This window comes from Macaca fascicularis, chromosome 8, assembly GCF_037993035.2.
Source record: "Macaca fascicularis isolate 582-1 chromosome 8, T2T-MFA8v1.1".
Classification (NCBI taxonomy): Eukaryota; Metazoa; Chordata; class Mammalia; order Primates; family Cercopithecidae; genus Macaca; species Macaca fascicularis.
Window position 1 is genome coordinate 43,246,958 of NC_088382.1, and position 20,857 is coordinate 43,267,814.

General features: G+C 36.5%; 1 protein-coding gene across 1 annotated transcript in view; it reads right to left on the minus strand.

Annotated features, from left to right (window-relative positions):
* LOC102125672 (disintegrin and metalloproteinase domain-containing protein 2-like) overlaps positions 1–20,857 on the minus strand; it is a 121,693-nt gene that overhangs the window by 34,415 nt on the left and 66,421 nt on the right. Inside the window, exons 10-11 of the mRNA XM_045398178.2 lie at positions 20,346–20,427; positions 9,907–10,043 (exon numbers count right to left, since the gene is read on the minus strand). Coding sequence (XP_045254113.2) covers positions 9,907–10,043; positions 20,346–20,427 — 219 coding nt within the window. The remainder of the gene's footprint in view (positions 1–9,906; positions 10,044–20,345; positions 20,428–20,857) is intronic.

The window sequence follows — 20,857 nt, forward strand, 5'->3', positions numbered from 1 at the left end:
GAAGGGAGGTTTAAAATCAGTTATTTGAATTTTACATTAAAAATTTAGAAAAAAGGATGAAAAAATTTACCACAAACTAAGTAGAAATAAAGGAGAACAAAGTAGATAGGCCATGGGAAAGAGTCAATGTGATTAAAATATAGTTCTTTGAAAAAAATTAATTAATTTGATAAAATCTAAGTTACAGTGATTATAGAAAGAAAGAAACTCAAATGATCAGTATCTGAGATAAAAGAAGCCATATCACAAATTATCCCATTCACTTTTAGAGGAAAATAAAAGAAGACTCTAAAAATTTTTATGAAAAATTAATCAATTTTGAGGAAACAAATCATTTATTAGAAGAAGAAAATTAAGATGGCCGAATAGGAACAGCTCTAGTCTCCAACTCCCAGTGCAAGCGACACAGAAGACAGGTGATTTCTGCGTTTTCAACTGAGGTACTGGATTCATCTCACTAGGGAGTGCAGGACAATCGGTGCTGGTCAGCTGCTGCAGCCCTTCCAGCGAGAGCTGAAGGAGGGCCAGGCATCCCCTCAACTGGGAAGCGCAAGGGGGAAGGGAATCCCCTTTCCTAGCCAGGGGACTAAGACACACAACACCTGGAAAATCGGGTAACTCCCACCCCAATACTGCAATTTACCAAGGATCTTAGGAAACAGGCACGCCAGGAGATTATATCCCACACCTGGCCGGAAGGGTCCCATGCCCACGGAGCCTCCCTCATTACCAGCACAGCAGTCTGCCATCTACCTGCAAGGCAGCAGCCAGGCTAGGGGAGGGGCGCCGCCATTGCTGAGGCTTAAGTAGGTAAACAAAGCGGCTGGGAAGCTCCAACTAGGTGGAGCTCACAGCAACTCAAGGAGTCCTGCCTGTCTCTGTAGACTCCACCTCTGGGGACAGGGCACAGCTAAACAACAACAACAACAACAACAAAAAGCAGCTGAAACCTCTGCAGACGCAAACGACTCTTTCTGACAGCTTTGAAGAGAGCAGTGGATCTCCCAACACGGAGGTTGAGATCTGAGAACAGACAGACTGCCTGCTCAAGTGGGTCCCTGACCCCTAAGTAGCTTAACTGGGAGACATCCCCCACTAGGGGCAGACTGACACCCCACACCTCACACGTGGAGTACACCCCTGAGAGGAAGCTTCCAAAGCAAGAATCAGATAGGTACACTCGCTGTTCAGCAGTATTCTATCTTCTGCAGCCTCTACTGCTGATACCCAGGCAAACAGGGTCTGGAGTGGACCTCAAGCAATCTCCAACAGACCTACAGCTGAGGGTCCTGACTGTTAGAAGGAAAACTAAAAAACAGGAAGGATACCCACACCAAAACCTCATCAGTACGTCACCACCATCAAAGACCAGAGGCAGATAAAACCACAAAGATGGGGGAAAAGCAGAGCAGAAAAGCTGGAAATTCAAAAAATAAGAGCGCATCTCCCCTGCAAAGAAACACAGCTCATCGCCAGCAACGGATCAAAGCTGGATGGAGCATGACTTTGACGAGATGAGAGAAGAAGGTTCCAGTCCATCAAACTTCTCAGAGCTAAAGGAGGAATTACGTACCCAGCGCAAAGAAACTAAAAATCTTGAAAAAAAAGTGGAAGAATTGATAACTAGAATAATTAATGCAGAGAAGGCTATAAATGAACTGACAGAGATGAAAACCATGACACGAGAAATACGTGACAAATACACAAGCTTCAGTAACCGACTCGATCAACTGGAATAAAAAGTATCAGCGATTGAGGATCAAATGAATGAAATGAAGCAAGAAGAGAAATCTAAAGAAAAAAGAAGAAAAAGAAATGAACAAAGCCTGCAAGAAGTATGGGATTATGTAAAAAGACCAAATCTACGTCTGATTGGGGTGCCTGAAAGTGAGGGGGAAAATGGAACCAAGTTGGAAAACACTCTTCAGGATATCATCCAGGAGAACTTCCCCAACCTAGTAGGGCAGGCCAACATTCAAATTTAGGAAATACAGAGAATGCCACAAAGATACTCATCGAGAAGAGCAACTCCAAGACACATAATTGCCAGATTCACTAAAGTTGAAATGAAGGAAAAAATCTTAAGGGCAGCCAGAGAGTAAGGTCGGGTTACCCACAAAGAGAAGCCCATCAGACTAACAGTGGATCTCTCGGCAGAAACTCTCCAAGCCAGAAGAGAGTGGGGGCCAATATTCAACATTCTTAAAGAAAAGAATTTTAAACCCAGAATTTCATATCCAGCCAAACTAAGTTTCATAAGTGAAGGAGAAATGAAATCCTTTACAGATAAGCAAATGCTTAGAGATTGTGTCACCACCAGGCCTGCCTTACAAGAGACCCTGAAGGAAGCACTAAACATGGAAAGGAACAACTGGTACCAGCCATTGCAAAAACATGCCAAAATGTAAAGACCATCGAGGCTAGGAAGAAACTGTATCAACTAATGAGCAAAAAAACCAGTTAATATCATAATGGCAGGATCAAATTCACACATAACAATATTAACCTTAAATGTAAATGGACTAAATGGTCCAATTAAAAGACACAGACTGGCAAACTGGATAGAGTCAAGACCCATCAGTTTGCTGTATTCAAGAAACCTATCTCACATGCAGAGACATACATAGGCTCAAAATAAAGGGATGGAGGAAGATCTACCAAGCAAATGGAGAACAAAAAAAAGCAGGGGTTGCAATACTAGTCTCTGATAAAACAGACTTTAAACCATCAAAGTTCAAAAGAGACAAAGAAGGCCATTACATAATGGTAAAGGAATCAATTCAACAGGAAGATCTAACTATCCAAAATATATATGCACCCAATACAGGAGCACCCAGATTCATAAAGCAAGTCCTTAGAGACTTACAAAGAGACTTAGACTCCCATACAATAATAATGGGAGACTTCAACACCCCAATGTTAACATTAGAGAGATCAACGAGACAGAAAGTTAACAAGGATATCCAGGAATTGAACTCATCTCTGCAGCAAGCAGACCTAATAGACATCTACAGAACTCTCCACCCCAAATCAACAGAATATACTTTCTACTCAGCACCACATCACACTTATTCCAAAACTGACCACATAATTGGAAGTAAAGCACTCCTCAGCAAATGTACAAGAACAGAAATTAAAACAAACTGTCACTCAGACCAGAGTGCAATCAAACTAGAACTCAGGACTAAGAAACTCAATCAAAACCGCTCAACTACATGGAAACTGAATAACCTGCTCCTGAATGACTACTGAGTACATAACAAAATGAAGACAGAAATAAAGATGTTCTTTGAAACCAATGAGAACAAAGATACAACATACCAGAATCTCTGGGACACTTTTAAAGCAGGGTGTAGAGGGAAATTTATAGCACTAAATGCCCACAAGAGAAAGCTGGAAATATTTTAATCGACACTCTAACATCACAATTAAAAGAACTAGAGAAGCAAGAGCAAACACATTCAAAGACTAGCAGAAGGCAAGAAATAACTAAGATCAGAGCAGAACTGAAGGAGATAGAGATGCAAAAAACCCTCCAAAAAATCAATGAATCCAGGAGTTGGTTTTTAGAAAAGATCAACAAAATAGATAGACCACTAGCAAGACTAATAAAGAAGAAAAGAGAGAAGAATCAAATAGATGCAATAAAAAATGATAAAGGGGATATCACCACCGACCCCACAGAAATACAAACTACCATCAGAGAATACTATAAACACCTCTATGCAAATAAACTAGAAAATCTAGAAGAAATGGATAATTTCCTGGACACTTACACTCTCCCAAGACTAAACCAGGAAGAAGCTGAATCCCTGAATAGACCAATAGCAGGCTCTGAAATTGAGGCAATAATTAATAGCCTACCAACTAAAAAAAGTCCAGGACCAGATGGATTCACAGTTGAATTCTACCAGAGGTATGAGGAGGAGCTGGTACCATTCCTTCTGAAACTATTCCAATCAATAGAAAAAGAGGGAATTCTCCCTAACTCATTTTATGAGGCCAACATCATCCTGATACCAAAGCCTGGCAGAGACATAACAAAAAAAGAGAATTTTAGACCAATATCCCTGATGAACATCGATGCAAAAATCCTCAATAAAATACTGGCAAACTGAATCCAGCAGCACATCAAAAAGCTTATCCACCATGATCATGTGGGCTTCATCCCTGGGATGCAAGGCTGGTTCAACATACGCAAATCAATAAATGTAATCCAGCATATAAAAAGAACCAAAGACAAAAACCACATGATTATCTCAATAGATGCAGAAAAGGCCTTTGACAAAATTCAACAGCCCTTCATGCTAAAAATGCTCAATAAATTTGGTATTGATGGAACATATCTCAAAATAATAAGAGCTGTTTATGACAAACCCACAGCCAATATCATACTGAATGGGCAAAAACTAGAAAAATTCCCTTTGAAAACTGGCACAAGACAGGGATGCCCTCTGTCACCACTCCTATTCAACACAGTGTTGGAAGTTCTGGGTAGGGCAATCAGGCAAGAGAAAGAAATCAAGGGTATTCAGTTAGGAAAAGAAGAAGTCAAACTGTCCCTGTTTGCAGATGACATGACTGTATATTTAGAAAATCCCATTGTCTCAGCCCAAAATCTCCTTAAGCTGATAAGAAACTTCAGCAAAGTCTCAGGATACAAAAATCAATGTGCAAAAATCACAAGCATTCTTATACACCAGTAACAGACAAACAGAGTCAAACCATGAATGAACTTCCATTCACAATTGCTTCAAAAAGAATAAAATACCTAGGAATCCAACTTACAAGGGATGCAAAGGACCTCTTCAAGGAGAACTACAAACCACTGCTCAGTGAAATAAAAGAGGACACAAACAAATGGAAGAACATACCATGCTCATGGATAGGAAGAATCAATATCATGAAAATGGCCATACTGCCCAAGGTAATTTATAGATTCAATGCCATCCCCATCAAGCTACCAATGAGTTTCTTCACAGAATTGGAAAAAACTGCTTTAAAGTTCATATGCAACCCAAAAAGAGCCTGCATGGCCAAGACCATCCTAAGTCAAAAGAACAAAGCTGGAGGCATCATGCTACCTGACTTCAAACTATACTACAAGGCTACAGTAACCACAACAGCATGGTACTGGTACCAAAACAGAGATATAGACCAATAGAACAGAACAGAGTCCTCAGAAATAATACCACACATCTACAGCCATCTGATCTTTGACAAACCTGAGAAAAACAAGAAATGGGGAAAGAATTCCCTATTTAATAAATGGTGCTGGGAAAATTGACTAGCCATAAGTAGAAAGCTGAAACTGGATCCTTTCCTTACTCCTTATACAAAAATTAATTCAAGATGGATTAGAGACTTAAATGTTAGACCTAATACCATAAAAATCCTAGAAGAAAACCTAGGTAATACCATTCAGGACATAGGCATGGGCAAGGACTTCATGTCTAAAACACCAAAACAACGGCAACAAAAGCCAAAATTGACCAACGGGATCTAATTAAACTAAAGAGCTTCTGCACAGCAAAAGAAACTAGCATCAGAGTGAACAGGCAACCTACAGAATGGGAGAAAATTTTTGCAATCTACTCATCTGACAAAGGGCTAATATCCAGAACCTACAAAGCACTCAGACAAATTTACAAGAAAGAAATAAACAACCCCATCAAAAAGTGGGCAAAGTATATGAACAGACACTTCTCAAAAGAAGACATTCATACAGCCAACAGACACATGAAAGAATGCTCATCATCACTGGCCATCAGAGAAATGCAAATCAAAACCACAATGAGATACCGTCTCACACCAGTTAGAATGGCAATCATTAAAAAGTCAGGAAACAACAGGTGCTGGAGAGGATGTGGAGAAATAGGAACACTTTTACACTGTTGTTGGGATTGTAAACTAGTTCAACCATTATGGAAAACAGTATGGCGATTCCTCAAGGTTCTAGAACTAGAAGTACCATATGACCGAGCCATCCCATTACTGGGGATATACCCAAAGGATTATAAATCATGCTGCTATGAAGACACATGCACACGTATGTTTATTGCGGCACTATTCACAATAGCAAAGACTTGGAATCAACCCAAATATCCATCAGTGACAGACTGGATTAAGAAAATGTGGCACATATACACCATGGAATACTATGCAGCCATAAAAAAGGATGAGTTTGTGTCCTTTGTAGGGACATGGATGCAGCTGGAAACCATCATTCTCAGCAAACTATCGAAGAACAGAAAACCAAACGCCGCATGTTCTCACTCATAGGTGGGAACTGAACAATGAGATCACCTGGACTCAGGAAGGGGAACATCACACACCAGGGCCTATCATGGGGTGGGGAGAGGGGGAAGGGATTGCATTGGGAGTTATACCTGATGTAAATGACGAGTTGATGGATGCTGACGAGTTGATGGGTGCAGCACACCAACATGGCACATGTATACATATGTAACAAACCTGCATGTTATGCACATATACCCTAGAACTTAAAGTATAATAATAATAATAATAAAAAGAAGAAGAAGAAAACTAACCAAAATCTAAATAGCCCAATATCTCAAAAATGACCAGTTAAACACCTTTCCAAAAAGAGTTATCCAGGTCCAGACAGCTCCAATGATACATGCTATAAAACAATTTAGAAAGAAATAATACCAATAGTACAAAATCTCTTTTAGAAAGTTATGTGAAACCAATGTAACTGTGATACTAAAACCAGTCAAAGGAATTGCAAGAGAATTACTACTAAAGATCTGTGTCACTCATTAATATACAGGCAAATAAACCTTGCCAATATTAGGGGGGAAATGCATCTACACAAAGGATCAATACATTAAAAGGATAATTCATCATTCCTCGATGCAGTTTATCCCAGAAAAGCAAGATTATTTAAACAACTAAAAATGAATAAAATACATTTCAGTGTATCAACAGAATAAAGTCGAAGAAACACATGAGCATCTCAATATTTGATAAAATATATTCATAATGAAAACTCTGATAAATGAGGGTTACGAAGCTTTCTCAATCTGATTACAAGTCTCTCTGTAAAACCTTCAGTTAATGTATTTATTGGTGAAAAGTTACAAGTCTTGCCCTTAAATCAGAGTGAAGCAAAGACAGCCACACATCAAACTTCAGTTTTAAATAATACTCGAGGCCCAAAGCACTGTGATAAGGCAAGATACAGACGTTTTAAAAATATAAAGATCAAAAAGGAAGATGTATTTATAATATATAATTACATATGAATACAATTCTCATGAGACTAAATTAGAAGTTCCAGAATGAATATGTTAGTGTAGCAAAGCTTCAGGATACAAGCTCAATAAAAGTTAATCAAAATCATTTCTATATACTTGTCACAAACAATTGCAAATTTCATAGTCTTATAAACATGGTGCAATTAGAAAAAAATAAGAAATCTATTTCCAAAGGAAAATAAAAAACTAAGGAACGGGCTCCAACCATGATGGGAATAACTCATCAGGCATCCTAACAAAATTACCTGTTTCAAAATTGAACAGAGAATACTTTGACATTATGCATGAGGATGTGGAGAGCCCAAAGAATTTCTTATATTTGTGATTTTCTTATCCTTCCCATCATTTTTTTTTACCATCACAACTATTGCAGTCATTATAATCAACATGATGAGCAATATATCATTATCATCATTGTAAACAACTATATTGTGGTTGAGATAAATAAAAGTTTAATAAATAATACTCAACATTATTAATACAAACGATATAAATGTCATCTGTGTTTGTTTGGATTGGCCATGAGAAAACACTCTAAAGCACGAACTTGACTGTAGGAATTTTATGTGGGAGGTGATTCTAGGAAGCAGGAATAAGGGTGTAAGGATGAAGAAAGAGAGGAGGTGGAAAAGTCAATGTCAGCATGTATTATTGAGATGGCAATAATGACTTCTTTCTGCTGGGCCCACAGAAAAATGTACAGAATACTTACAAAATTTCCCCTAGTTGGTCAGGAATCTGGTGTTTCACTAAGGTGGCTGAAGTTTGCTCCTAGGGAAGGAGTGCATGCCTTTCATTTTAAGACTTCTTTTAGGGTGTGCTAGGAAAAAGGCTGACCATCATAGATGTCAAAAACCCGGTCCTTGAATGCTTCTTTTGAAGTAAACACTTTTCTGGTGGAACTTGAAAATAAACATCTGAATGTGTTGTGCCCATTCTAAATAAATCCACATACTTCTTCCCCACACTTTCTTGTCTTTAAATGTCCAGTTTTACAGCATCTAGATCATTGACCAAGTATTCAAGTTATTTGCCACAACATAGGAATCTGTGTAGATTCCAATCTCTGACACTTCTCTCATACAAGGTGGAAAATACGACATATTGTTTGCAAATATGCCCATGGGGCATGGGGACATTTACCATCCTCACAGTCTTTAGGTCTAAATCTAATAGGATTCTATATGAAACTGACTTTTAAAAAACAATTCAACTAACATATTGAAAATAGACTGAGGTTTGTTTGTTTTTTCCCTCCATCAATCAGTTTTAGAAAATCCCTACGAGGCTATTAGTGTGTAGTGACTGAGAAATATTGGTGAAATAGATGTAGGTGACATGAGAATCTGGGATCCCTGTTCCCTCATTTACTTGTACTATCTGGACCTCCTCTAGCCAGCTCCCAGATTTACCATTTTGGTCATCAGATAGATTAAGCTTATACATATTTTTTGTGGCTCTAAAACACCCCATTTATGATAAACATAGTGAACTTCAATAACATAGCAACTTACTATTTCCTGGATGCATGCTCAAGGCTACAAGAGCCCAGTAGCCCATCGGAAGCTATAGCAGAACTATAGGTCTGCACTGCAAATCTCCTACTGATACTTGCCAGAGATTCCACATGTATGTAATCTACCAGGAATATCCTTAGTATCATTGTATTGAAATAATCACAAGAACCAAAGACAAGGCATCTTGCACCACAGCCTGGACCTGCTGCAGTGCACTTTTCACATTATCTTTTGGCAAAGGTGCCCTTGTTGTTATCAGATCATGTATCAGACCGTGACAATCCTTTCATAAAGGTTTGTTTTCTAAAGTCATTCTGGGGTAACTATTTTAGGACAGGTTCCCCACCCCTGCCACCCCCAAAAATAGGAGCCTGAGACAAGAACTTAAGCACAAATATTTTAGGGAGCAGGAGTGAGGGAATGAAGACAGTGAGATGTTTCCTGCTGCAGGCGATGAGGCTTGATTTTTTAACACATCTGAGAAACAAAGAATGCCTCCAAGAATATCCATCAGAAAGACAAGAGTCTGGCTCCAGTTACTGCCTGGTTTCCTTAAATCCCCTGGCTATTTGATCCTATTTCTACAAAAATTCATAATGTACTATAAGAATAATGTTGATATCAGAAAAAAAAAAATCACTAGATCGTTAAGGCCTGATTAGAATACTGCAAAAGACTTTCTCTCATGACAAAGAAAAAGCTGAACAGCAGCATCTCTGAAATGAACAGATGCTGAGACTTTAGGTTGAACCAAGGCAGGGTGAAGGACAGTCATGCAGACAAGTTCATACTAATAAATATGTTTCGTGTAGTGATCTCAAGCTTGCATTTGACTTATCAAATCATGCATCAAATTGTAAAATTATACAAGTAAACATATTGATAAATGTAGTGATCGATCACATGTGAGAAAGCCAGTGTGACATTTGATTACAAGTGATATTGAGATAAATATGCATCATGGGCGTTGGAATACACATTTTGGTCCTGGAGTCCTCGGTCACAGCTGATAGCCATTATTATTTATTTTAACAACTTAAACTTTCTTCAACTAAATACATTAAAATTACATTAAACTATATATGTAAAGTATAAGTCAGAAATCTTACATTGCTTCTGGATTCATAATGCAGACAGCTGCTGAGCACTGGCATTGGTTAATGTCATCATAAGGGATCCCCATACTAAGGCTCAATAATTGAGCTAAAATAACTGCAAGAGATTCCAGACTTATGGTTCTGGGGTGCTGAGAAAAAAAAAATAGATGTACACGTTTTGGGAGATTATTTTGTTTACTTGGAGAACAATGCAATTATTAAAGAGTCACATGATAAAATGGAATAGGGGCATCTGTTATCCCCAAAAGTGGCATCCATGTTGGCCTAATTCATTATAAATATAAGAAAATTATGAAAAATAAAATCTGAAGTTTTACTAGTATGTAAATAGATGACTCATTTGGTGGTCTCAAAGAAAAAAATATTGCCCCAGGAATTTGTTAGTTATGTCTAACAACAATTACAGTCATATTTATATTCACAAAAGATAATATTTAAAGATAAATGCATAGAAAAACATAGTGTCAAGTTATGAAATTTGGTCATTACCAGAGGCTGGGAAGGGTAGTACAAAGTGGGGGATAAAGTTGAGATGGTTTAACGGTAGAAAAACTCAATTAAATAGAATAAGGTCTAGTATTTCTAGGAAAATAGTGTTACTTCAGTTAGCAACACTTACTGTATGTGTTGAAATATCTGAGTGGAATTGGAATGCTCCTAACACAAAGAAACGATAAAGGCTTGAGGCGATGGATATTCCAATTATCCTAATTTAATCATTACACATTGTATGCCTGTACCAAAACATCACATCTCCCCAATAAAAACATATGACTACTGTGTACCCATAATACAATTAAAAATTTAAAAGTTGATTCTTCAAAGATAATATTTTATATAACCATTTCATACATGTATTTATAAACTCATAAGTTAACCCATTGAATTAATTAATATTATGGTAATAATGACTGTTAATAAGAATTCTGACTTTTCAATTGTTTCAATTTTATTGGGAAAACTAAAATACCTTTATAATTTCTGTTTTTGTAAGAGTAAGATGTTTATTATAGTGCATTTTGATCACACTATAACACGAATTTTGGGAAAAATTCACATACCCTGCTACCCCTTCAAATATATCTAATAACATTTTGATGAATATACTTCATGATAGGTTTCTAGGTATACATTTTGGTTTCTTCTGTTTGCCTCTGTAAGTCAATTTTCCATCATTTTCTACCTTGCCCTCTACCCCAAAAAAGATGACACAAATGGATTATGTCAGAGGGATGCTTTGCCCTCAAGTTTTGTCTTGATTAATTCTAATGGAGAGAAGAGAACGAGATGTGAATGAAACTGAAGTATTTATTACATCATTGCAATGATGCTTATGTCTCTTTGAACCCTTGACGGGAGGTCTACCTTCTGTCTGTGACTCTGACAAAATGACTCCTTTCCCTCCATCAACACTTGGTACCAATTAAGGTTCTTTAATACTTGCATGGAGGTACTGTAAAGGCTCTACATTTTGCATGACATGAATAAATACTCCATTTATCAAATTTCCACATGTTAATGTTTCATCTGCTTTCAGAGAGACAGTGTTAGGAAGAAGAAGAAGAAGAAGGACAAGGAGGAGAAGGAAGAAAGGAATGAAAAGGAGAAGGAAAAGAAGAAGGAGAAGAAGGGGGAAAAGGAGAGAGAATGATTCTACAGGGAATAAATTGAAGGATTCAGCTAAATTTCAAAAGGCTAAATACTGTAGTAGTATATTAATACTGGTACTGTTATTTTAAACCACCTTGTTTTTGAGATATTATAGAAAAGGCTTATTGACCAATAAATGCATCTTTATACTTTTCTCTTTTTCTCCTGTTTCCTGTCATCTCTTATAATTCACTAAGATGGAGACAACAACATCCAATGATTTCACTTTAGGCATTTGTATAAAAGCAGGGTTCTTTTTTTCCTTCATGTTCAGTTGCTCTTGCCTTCCTTGTATTCTTACTAGTACATATATTTGGATCTTTCCATTTATTGTATTTCCTTTCTTTTTTTTTTTTTTTTTTTTTTTTTGAGACGGAGTCTCGCGCTGTGTCACCCAGGCTGGAGTGCAGTGGCGCGATCTCGGCTCACTGCAAGCTCCGCCTCCCAGGTTCACGCCATTCTCCTGCCTCAGCCTCCGAGTAGCTGGGACTACAGGCGCCCGCCACCACGCCCGGCTAGTTTTTTGTATTTTTAGTAGAGACGGGGTTTCACCATGTTAGCCAGGATGGTCTCGATCTCCTGACCTCGTGATCCACCCGCCTCGGCCTCCCAAAGTGCTGGGATTACAGGCTTGAGCCACCGCGCCTGGCCTGTATTTCCTTTCAAAGACGCTTTCAAATGTCTTTGATCATTATAGGATCAAAGACATGGTTTTACATTTGAGATGACATTTCTTCACATTTTGTTTGTGATCATCTCGCTTTGGATTTCTCTTAATCAGTTTGGCCTGCCACAACAAAATGCCAAAGACTTGATGGTTTAATCAAGAGAAATTTATTTCCTTGCAGTTCTGTGGAATTTCGCAGTTCTAGAAGTCTAAGATCAGGGTGCTGGCAAGGTTGGTTGGCATCTGCTGAAAACTTTTTGGCTTGTACTAGAGTGCCTTCTTGCTGGCCTTTCCTCTGTGTGCACATGGAGAGCCTTATCTCTGGTGTCTCCTCCTCCTCTTCTATGGACAGCAGTCCTATTGAATTAGAACCCCACCTCCCGCCCCCTCCACCATGACCTATTTACCCTTCATTACCTCTTTTCAGGTCCTGTCTCTGAATATAGTCACATTGGAGGTTAAGGCTTCAACATATGAATTCAGCGGGGACACAGTTCAGTCCAGACTAGCATAGAAAGTTTTTTTAAAGCTATGGAAAGCAGTAAGAGAATTTCCTACAGACCCTTGTTATTATTATCTCAATTTGAAAGCCAAGTGACAATAAAGCAAAACTATATTTAACACTGAATTTAAAAAAATGTATATTTAGGGACAAAAAAATTTCAACAAAGCAGACAATCTTCTTTTGGTGAGTATAACTGTTTAGAACCATAGTTTTCAAATAATAACAGCAACAAGCCTTTATTACGCTGCTTATATGCCAATCACCAGACTGAGAAATTTGTAAACAGGTGGGTATTTGTTGAGACTGTTTTTTTGCATAACATGTGAGTATTCTCTATAATGTACATTCCATATAAGTTTTTTTAAAAAAACACTCTTGTCTCTAATTTTATGTGTCAACATTCTATCTATGCCTTTTTTTTTCTTTAATGAACACATGTTATGTTTTGTTCAACTCATTATTTAGTCAAGGAACTAGTAAGATGTTCACACCAATTCAAAGAGTGTATTAGTCTGCTCTCATGCTGCTAGTAAAGACACACCCAAGACTGGGTAATTTATAAAGAAAAAGAGGTTTAATGGACTCACAGTTTCATGGTTTCACATGGCTGGGGAAGCATCACAATCATAGTGGAAGAGGAAAGAAGAGTAAAGGCACATCCTACATGGTGGCAGGCTAGAGAATGTGTGCATGGGATCTCCCCTTTGGGAAAGACTCACCCCCATGATTCAATTTTCTCACTGGTTCCCTCCCATGACACATGGGAATTACAGGAGCTACAATTCAAGATGAGGTTTGGGTGGGGACACAGCCAAACCATATCAAAGAACATTTGAGAATCTAGGAGTATATTAATAAACATGTTAGGATAGAGTTGTAGGTTTTAGATACAAAACTGATTAGTGTTTTAGAGAATAATAAATAATATGTGGGTTATCTAGTCCACCAGAGAGAAATTATTTGCATCTCTACCAGACAAAAATCTGCACATTAATCTCTGCCACCAAATAATTGCAAACAGCCCAGTCAATTGAAAGTCAAGCCCAGAATAGCATTGAAAGAGCACTCAATAATCTCTTTTGCCTATATTCAAAGCTTTTCACTGTTTGCACTCTATTTCAGTAGATTTTTAGTATATACCTACTATATGTTCAGGATCATTATATAATGCTACTAAGATTTTGTTTCATCTTAAGTAATAGAAACCAAATACATATGGATTTCTATTTAAAGAATATTTTGCTGCTTTATATTAATATTGATACATAAATTGACCTATGGTTGTTATTTTTTGGTCTCTCTCTTACCCTTTAGGGGTTAAAATTCCTGTGGTTTTACAAATGGGTTTGAAACTTGTAGAGAAAATGTAATCCAATGATCTTTGCCTTTTACAGTTGAAATTAAAACATTTTTATCTCTTTTGATTATTGTCCTTTGGAATTATTTAAAAGCTTGTTTTGTGTGGTGCTTTCATACCTTTTAAATAATGTTTTGGATTTGATACAGTTTCATATACATATCAATGTGTGTATATATATTTATGTGTATTTCTGTACACATTATACACATTCATGTACATATAATTTATGTATACTTATGTGAAAACACATATATACACATGTATTGGGAAAGTGCATATGTGTGTACTTGTGTGTACGCATGTGTGTGTGTCACATGACCCTATATAACTACTACTTTGTACTAGATACAAAATACTTTCATCACTCAGGAGGTTCTTTTCAGCAAGTTTCCAGGCATTACCTCCCCATAAAATATAATCTTTATTTTGATCTCACTACAGTGGTTTATCTTTACTTGCACTTTAGCTTCATAAAAATGGCACCATTAAGTATTATTTTATTTCTGGCTAGTTTTTCTAAAAATATAGTTTTGGAAATTCATTAATTTTGAGTGTAACTGTACTTCTTTTAATTTCTGCATAGTGCACTACAGGATATGGATATTCCACAATATGTTTACGTATTTGAAGGATAAAATGCCTCAATATTGTTGATACTAATCTCCCTGAAATTGATCTAAAGTTTCCATAAAAAGCAATAACACTCAAACAGTTTTGTTGAAATTGACAAGCTGATTTTAAAATGGAAATGCAGAGGACTTGGAATACCTGAAACAGTCTTGAAGAATAACAGACTAGTAGGGTTTACACTACCATTTTCGATGTTTCGCTATTAAGGTAGAATCATTACGACAACATGGTGTTGGTGAAAGGACATACAAAACACCAATGGTCATAAAAAGATTCCAGAAAGAGGCCAGCAATATGGCAAGTTGATCTCTATAACAAAGGCACAACTGTATTTCTTTGGAGGAAAACTAATCTTTTAAATAAATTGTTATGAAGCAATTACCTATCCAATGTGAGGTAACTGATTCTGTCCCCCATTTTACACCAAACACATTTCTTTAATGTGGGTTATACATCTACAATTGAAAGGCAAATCAATCAGGCTTGTGTTAGAGGATAGAATAGCTTCATGATCTTAGAATGGGCAAACATTTCTTGAAGGTGTCTCTTTTTACATTAAGTTTGTTGGGAGTATTCAATCTTTCTTTTTTTTGTCATGAGTAGGTTCTAAATTTAACAAATGTATCTTTCTGTATATATTTTTTAATAAAGTAGATTATAATGATTGATTTTCAAATATAAAATTCATCTTGTATTCCTAGAATAATTTCTATGTGTTCACCATGTCATCCATTTTGATATATTGCAGAATTCTTTTTGTTAACATAAATCTCAAATCATAAAACAAGGTGAGAATTAGCCCCTCCTTTTGTATTATCTAAAGTAACTTATTACAAGCATTAAATATTTTGGAGCCAATTTTATGGAAATCATGTGGGTCTAGAATTTTTGTTTGTTTTGGAGGAAAGTGTTTTAATTATAGACTCAACTATGCCAATGGTTCAATGGTGATTCAGATTTACTTTTCTATTTACTTGAGAAAATTTATTATTCATAAAATTTTATCCGTATTTATTGCCATTAATTGGTTGAGGATATGCCATCTTATATGTACAATACGTGTCCCTTTATTCAACTAATATTTGGATAATTTGTTTTTTCAGTTTTTTTGAAATAAGATACCTGTTTTGGTAGGTTGTTATACATTGTACATATCAAAAATATTAGTTTGATCTTTGATGATTTTCTTCATTATATTTTGCATTTCATTGATAGCCAATATTATCCTTAAAACTTATTTCCTACTTTCTAGCGTCTCTTAGCTTAACTCACCATCTATATGCTTTTTGGAGGTGGAGTTAGATCATCCACATTCAAACTAACTTTATTTTTATTTATACCTTAAAGCTATAAATGCATTACCTCTCAGTTCTGCCTTTTTGGGATCCCGTAAGTTTAGATATGCTATATTTTTAATGCCACTTAGCTCAAAATGAGTTATCTCATTACTTTATTTGCCAATCTTTTGAGATTTTTAAGTGATTTTTCTATTATTTGATTCTCATTTAAATCCACAATTGTCAGACACTTTTCTCTGTAAGATTTCAATCATTTAAAATTTACTGATACTGCCTTATTTCTCACCATATTATTTGTTTTGGTAAATACTCTATATTAGTATTATGTTGCTCTTTGGTATAATATTTTAGAAATATATACTTTGATGAAATGAAAAATTACATTGCTGAGGTAGGTTGTTTTTTTCCATTCTTAAATACGATTATGGATCTCTTTTTCCTTTATTCTCTCACATTTGCTGTATATATTTTGAAGCAATGTAATTAGATGCATACAACATTATGATTGTTATCTTCCCCTTCAAAAGTTCATCATAATTACATATTCCTCTTTATTTCTTCTAGAACATCCTGCCTTAAGACTACTGCTATGGACTAAATTGTGTCCCTCCCACTCCAAATTCATATATTGAAACAGTGACCCCTAACATGACTATATCTAAAGATACATAATTGTCTAATTGTACCCCTTGAATATATATGATGTTTGTCAATTAAATATTTTAAGTTCAGGCACAGTGGCTCATGCCTGTAATCCCAGCACTTTGGGAGGCCGAGGTGGGCGGATCACAAGGTCAGGAGATCGAGACCATCCTGGCTAACATGGTGAAACCCCGTCTCTACTAAAAATACAAAAAATTAGCCAGGCATGGTGCCGGGCACCTGTAGTCCCAGCTACTCAGGAGGCTGAGGCAGGAGAATCGCTTGAACCCGGGAGGCAGAGGTTGCAGTGAGCTGAGATCGCACCACTGCACTCCAGCCTGAGCAACAGAAGCGAGATCTGTCTCAAAAAAAAGAAAAAAAAAATTTAAGTGAAAAATCATATGCTGATTATTCTTTCTTGTTTGTACTCAACCAAAAACCAGTTGTGTTGTGGTTTCATATACAAACTTTTAGGAAGGAGCAGCATCAGAAGTATACAGACTCTAAATTGCAATCTATAGCCCTGCAGGATTGGGTAGAAAGGGTGGTGGGAATTTAAACATCAAAAGGCAGAACTTCAACTATTTTCTTCAACATCTCACTTCTGTGGACATTGGCTATAGCTGATTTTTCCAGTGAAATGGGCAGGCAAAATAACTGTGGAGAATAAGAAAGAATACTGGAAAAGCTTTCTTCCAATTGTCGTCACTAAAGAGACCATTCTTCTCTGCCCATGAGGCATAAACTGTCCAGTAAACTATGGCATTTTCTTCTTCCTGGGAGCTAGCCTGTCTTTAATTTAAAAATTTTGTTGTTATTTTTGAGACGGGGTCTTGCTCTGTTGCCCAGGCTGGAGTGCAGTGGTGAAATCCTAGTTCCCTGTAGCCTTGAACTCCTAGGCTCAAGTGATTTTCCTACCTCAGCTCGGACTATAGGGGCCTTCCACCATGCCTGGCTAATATTTGTATTTTTAAAAATTATTGCAGAAATGAGTTCTTACTATGTTGCCCATGCTGGAATCCTGCCCTGTAGAGAAAATCAGTTCTGCTCTCCTCTTTGTTAATCAATGAAGGCCTTACACTCTCCATGGAAGAGTCTTATGATTTCTTACTATGGCATGTGATGAAATAAACAAGTCAAATTCCAGCATTTGAGACCAGATGACTCACTTGACCATAAGTATAAGCCACATTCTCCAAACTTGTTTATAAATATTGAAGATCAATTTTTGTTGGAGCATTTTCTTCATATGTTGTTGGCCACTTGTATGTCTTCTTTTGAGAAGTGTCTGTTCATGTCTTTTGTTCATTTTTTAATGGGGTTATTCGTTTTTTGCTTGTTCAATTGTTTCACTACCTTATAGATTCTGGATATTAGGCCTTTGTCAGATACATAATTTGTGCATGTTTTCTCCCTTTCTGTAGGCTGTCTGTTTACTCTGTTGATATTTCTTGTTGTGCAGAAGCTCTTTTGTTTAATTACATCTCACTTGTAAATTTTTGCTTTTGTTGCAATTGTTTTTGAGGGCTTAGTCATATTTTATTTGGCAAGGCCAAAGTCCAGAATGGTGGTTCCTAGGTCTTCTTCTAGAATCCTTGTGGTCTGAGGAGTTACATTTAAATATTTAATCCATCTTGAGTTAATTTTTTTATATGGTGAAAGGAAGGCATTTAGTTTTATTCTTCTGTATGGTTAAGCAGCTAATCATTACAGAAATGCAAATCAAAACTCAATGAAACACCATCTCACACCAGTCAGAATGGTTCTTATTACAATATAAAAACAACAGGCGCTGATGAGGCTATGAAGAAAACGGACTGCTTATACACTGTTAGGGGGAACTGGAATTAGTTCAGAAACTGTGGAAAGCAGTTTGGAGAGTTCTCAAATAACTTAAAACAGAACTACCATTCAGTCCAGCAATACTACTACTGGGTATATATACAAAAGAAAATAAATCAATCCCAGCACTTTGGGACGCCAAGGCGGGTGGATCACCTGAGGTCAGGAGTTCGAGACCAGCCTAGCCAACGAGGTGAAACACCGTCTCTACTAAAAACACGAAAATTAGCTGGGCTTGGTGGTGAGTGCCTGTAATCCCAGCTACTTGGGAGACAGGCTGGAGAATTGCTTGAACCTGGGGAGGTGGAGGTTGCAGTGAACTGAGATAGTACTATTGTACTCCAGCCTGGGTGACAGAGAGAGACTCTGTCTCAAAATAATAAAGTAAAAAAAAGACAGAAAGAAAGAAAATAAAATCATTCTACCAAAAAGTCACTGGCACTTACATGTTTATCACAGCATTATTTACAATAACGAAGACATGGAATCAACCTAAGTGTCCATAAATGGTGGATTGGATAAAGAAAATGTAGTACATATAAACTATGGAATACTATGCAGCCGTAAAAAAAATCATATCCTTTGCAGCAACATGGATGCAGCTAGAGACTATTATTCTAAGTGAATTAACGCAGGAACAGAAAACCAAATACTGCCTGTTCTCACTCATAAGTGGGAGTTAAACATTGGGTCCACTTAGACATGAAGATAGTAACACTAGAAACCAGGAACTACCTGGGGTTGGAGGGAGGGTTGAAAAACTAACTAGTGGGTACTATGCTTGGTACCTGGGTGATAGAATCAATCATATATGAAACCTTAGCATCTTGCAATATACCCAGGTAACAAATTTGTACATGTATGCCCTAAATCTAAAATAGAAGTTGAAATTATTTTTATCTCCATTTAATTGATTCATCTCTTTATTGCTTCACTTAGCTTCACTTCATTTGTTCATTGCCTCTGTGAAACTCCAGTAGATATTGTACACTCACACAACAAAAAGGCAAGTTCTGTTTGTCAGAATAGTGATAGTATTATGAAATAACAGCAAAAAATATCAGTTTTGAATACACTAACATTCTCTAAGATAATTAATGTCAATTAGGACATTTGGTTCTGCTTTATTCTTTACTTATACCCTATGAAGCATTTTAGGGCGACTGATACTTTCAAATGTTTTATTTAAATCTGGTTCATAATTATGTTCGCTATATAATTAGGAAAACATACAAAATCTAAGTTTTAGCCAAAGTTAATTATTAAATATTAAGATTATGAAAACTTGAAGAGCACTTTACAGTAAAAGTAAACTAGTTCACTACCTTAACTTTCTAGAAAGGATATCTTGAACTCATGATAGGAAATTGAAAAATTTTTATATGTAGTGAATTCAATGAGCACTTCTTATAGTTTAAACATTTCTATCAGCAACAGTGACAAAGACACTTAAAACAATGCAAATTTTAATATACATAAAAGTTAACTATGAAAATGCATAACTGTATACTAATTTATGTAGCATACTTTCTTTCTTTCCTTTTTTTTTTTTTTTTTTGAGACAGAGTCTCGCTCTGTCGCCCAGGCTGGAGTGCAGTGGCGTCATCTCGGCTCGCTGCAAGCTCCGCCTCCCGGGTTCACTCCATTCTCCTGCCTCAGCCTCCCGAGTAGCTGGGACTACAGGTGCCCGCCACCACGCCTGGCTAATTTTTATTTTTTATTTTTTAGTAGAGAAGGGGTTTCACTGTGTTAGCCAGGATGGTCTCCATCTCCTCACCTGGTGATCTGCCCGCCTCGGCCTCCCCAGCATACTTTCTATACATAACCATACCATACCAGAAGAACACCTCCTGCATAGTTTGCATCACACATCTTCCCTTGAAAGGTGGCACCAACATAATTTGACTTTTCTCTGTAACTTAAGTTTAAAAAGGGATCATAATCACATAATTTTGTAAAAATTAATATGAATTTTTATAAGACAAATTTTACATTTATGATATCATTAATATTTCTATCTAACATTAATGTAGCATAGCGTAAGATGTGACTAAATCTTTCTACTTCTTTTAAAAACAATAAAATAGATTTTAAGAACAAATAATGAAAAGTGTATTTTCATATGGATTTCTGTAACATAACAAAGATTTATGTAGATTTTTAAAAACTAAAACAGAAAAACTGAAGGAAAAAACAAAAAATAATAAAAATAAATAAAACTCCTTAAAAGTAAAAAGCTAAAGTAATGCAACTGGTTAATGAGCAGAATCACTCTATGGACAAAAGTCTCTAGTTATTCAGACAAAATTAGCCTTCCAGAGACATGAAAAAGGCATGTTATATTTAGG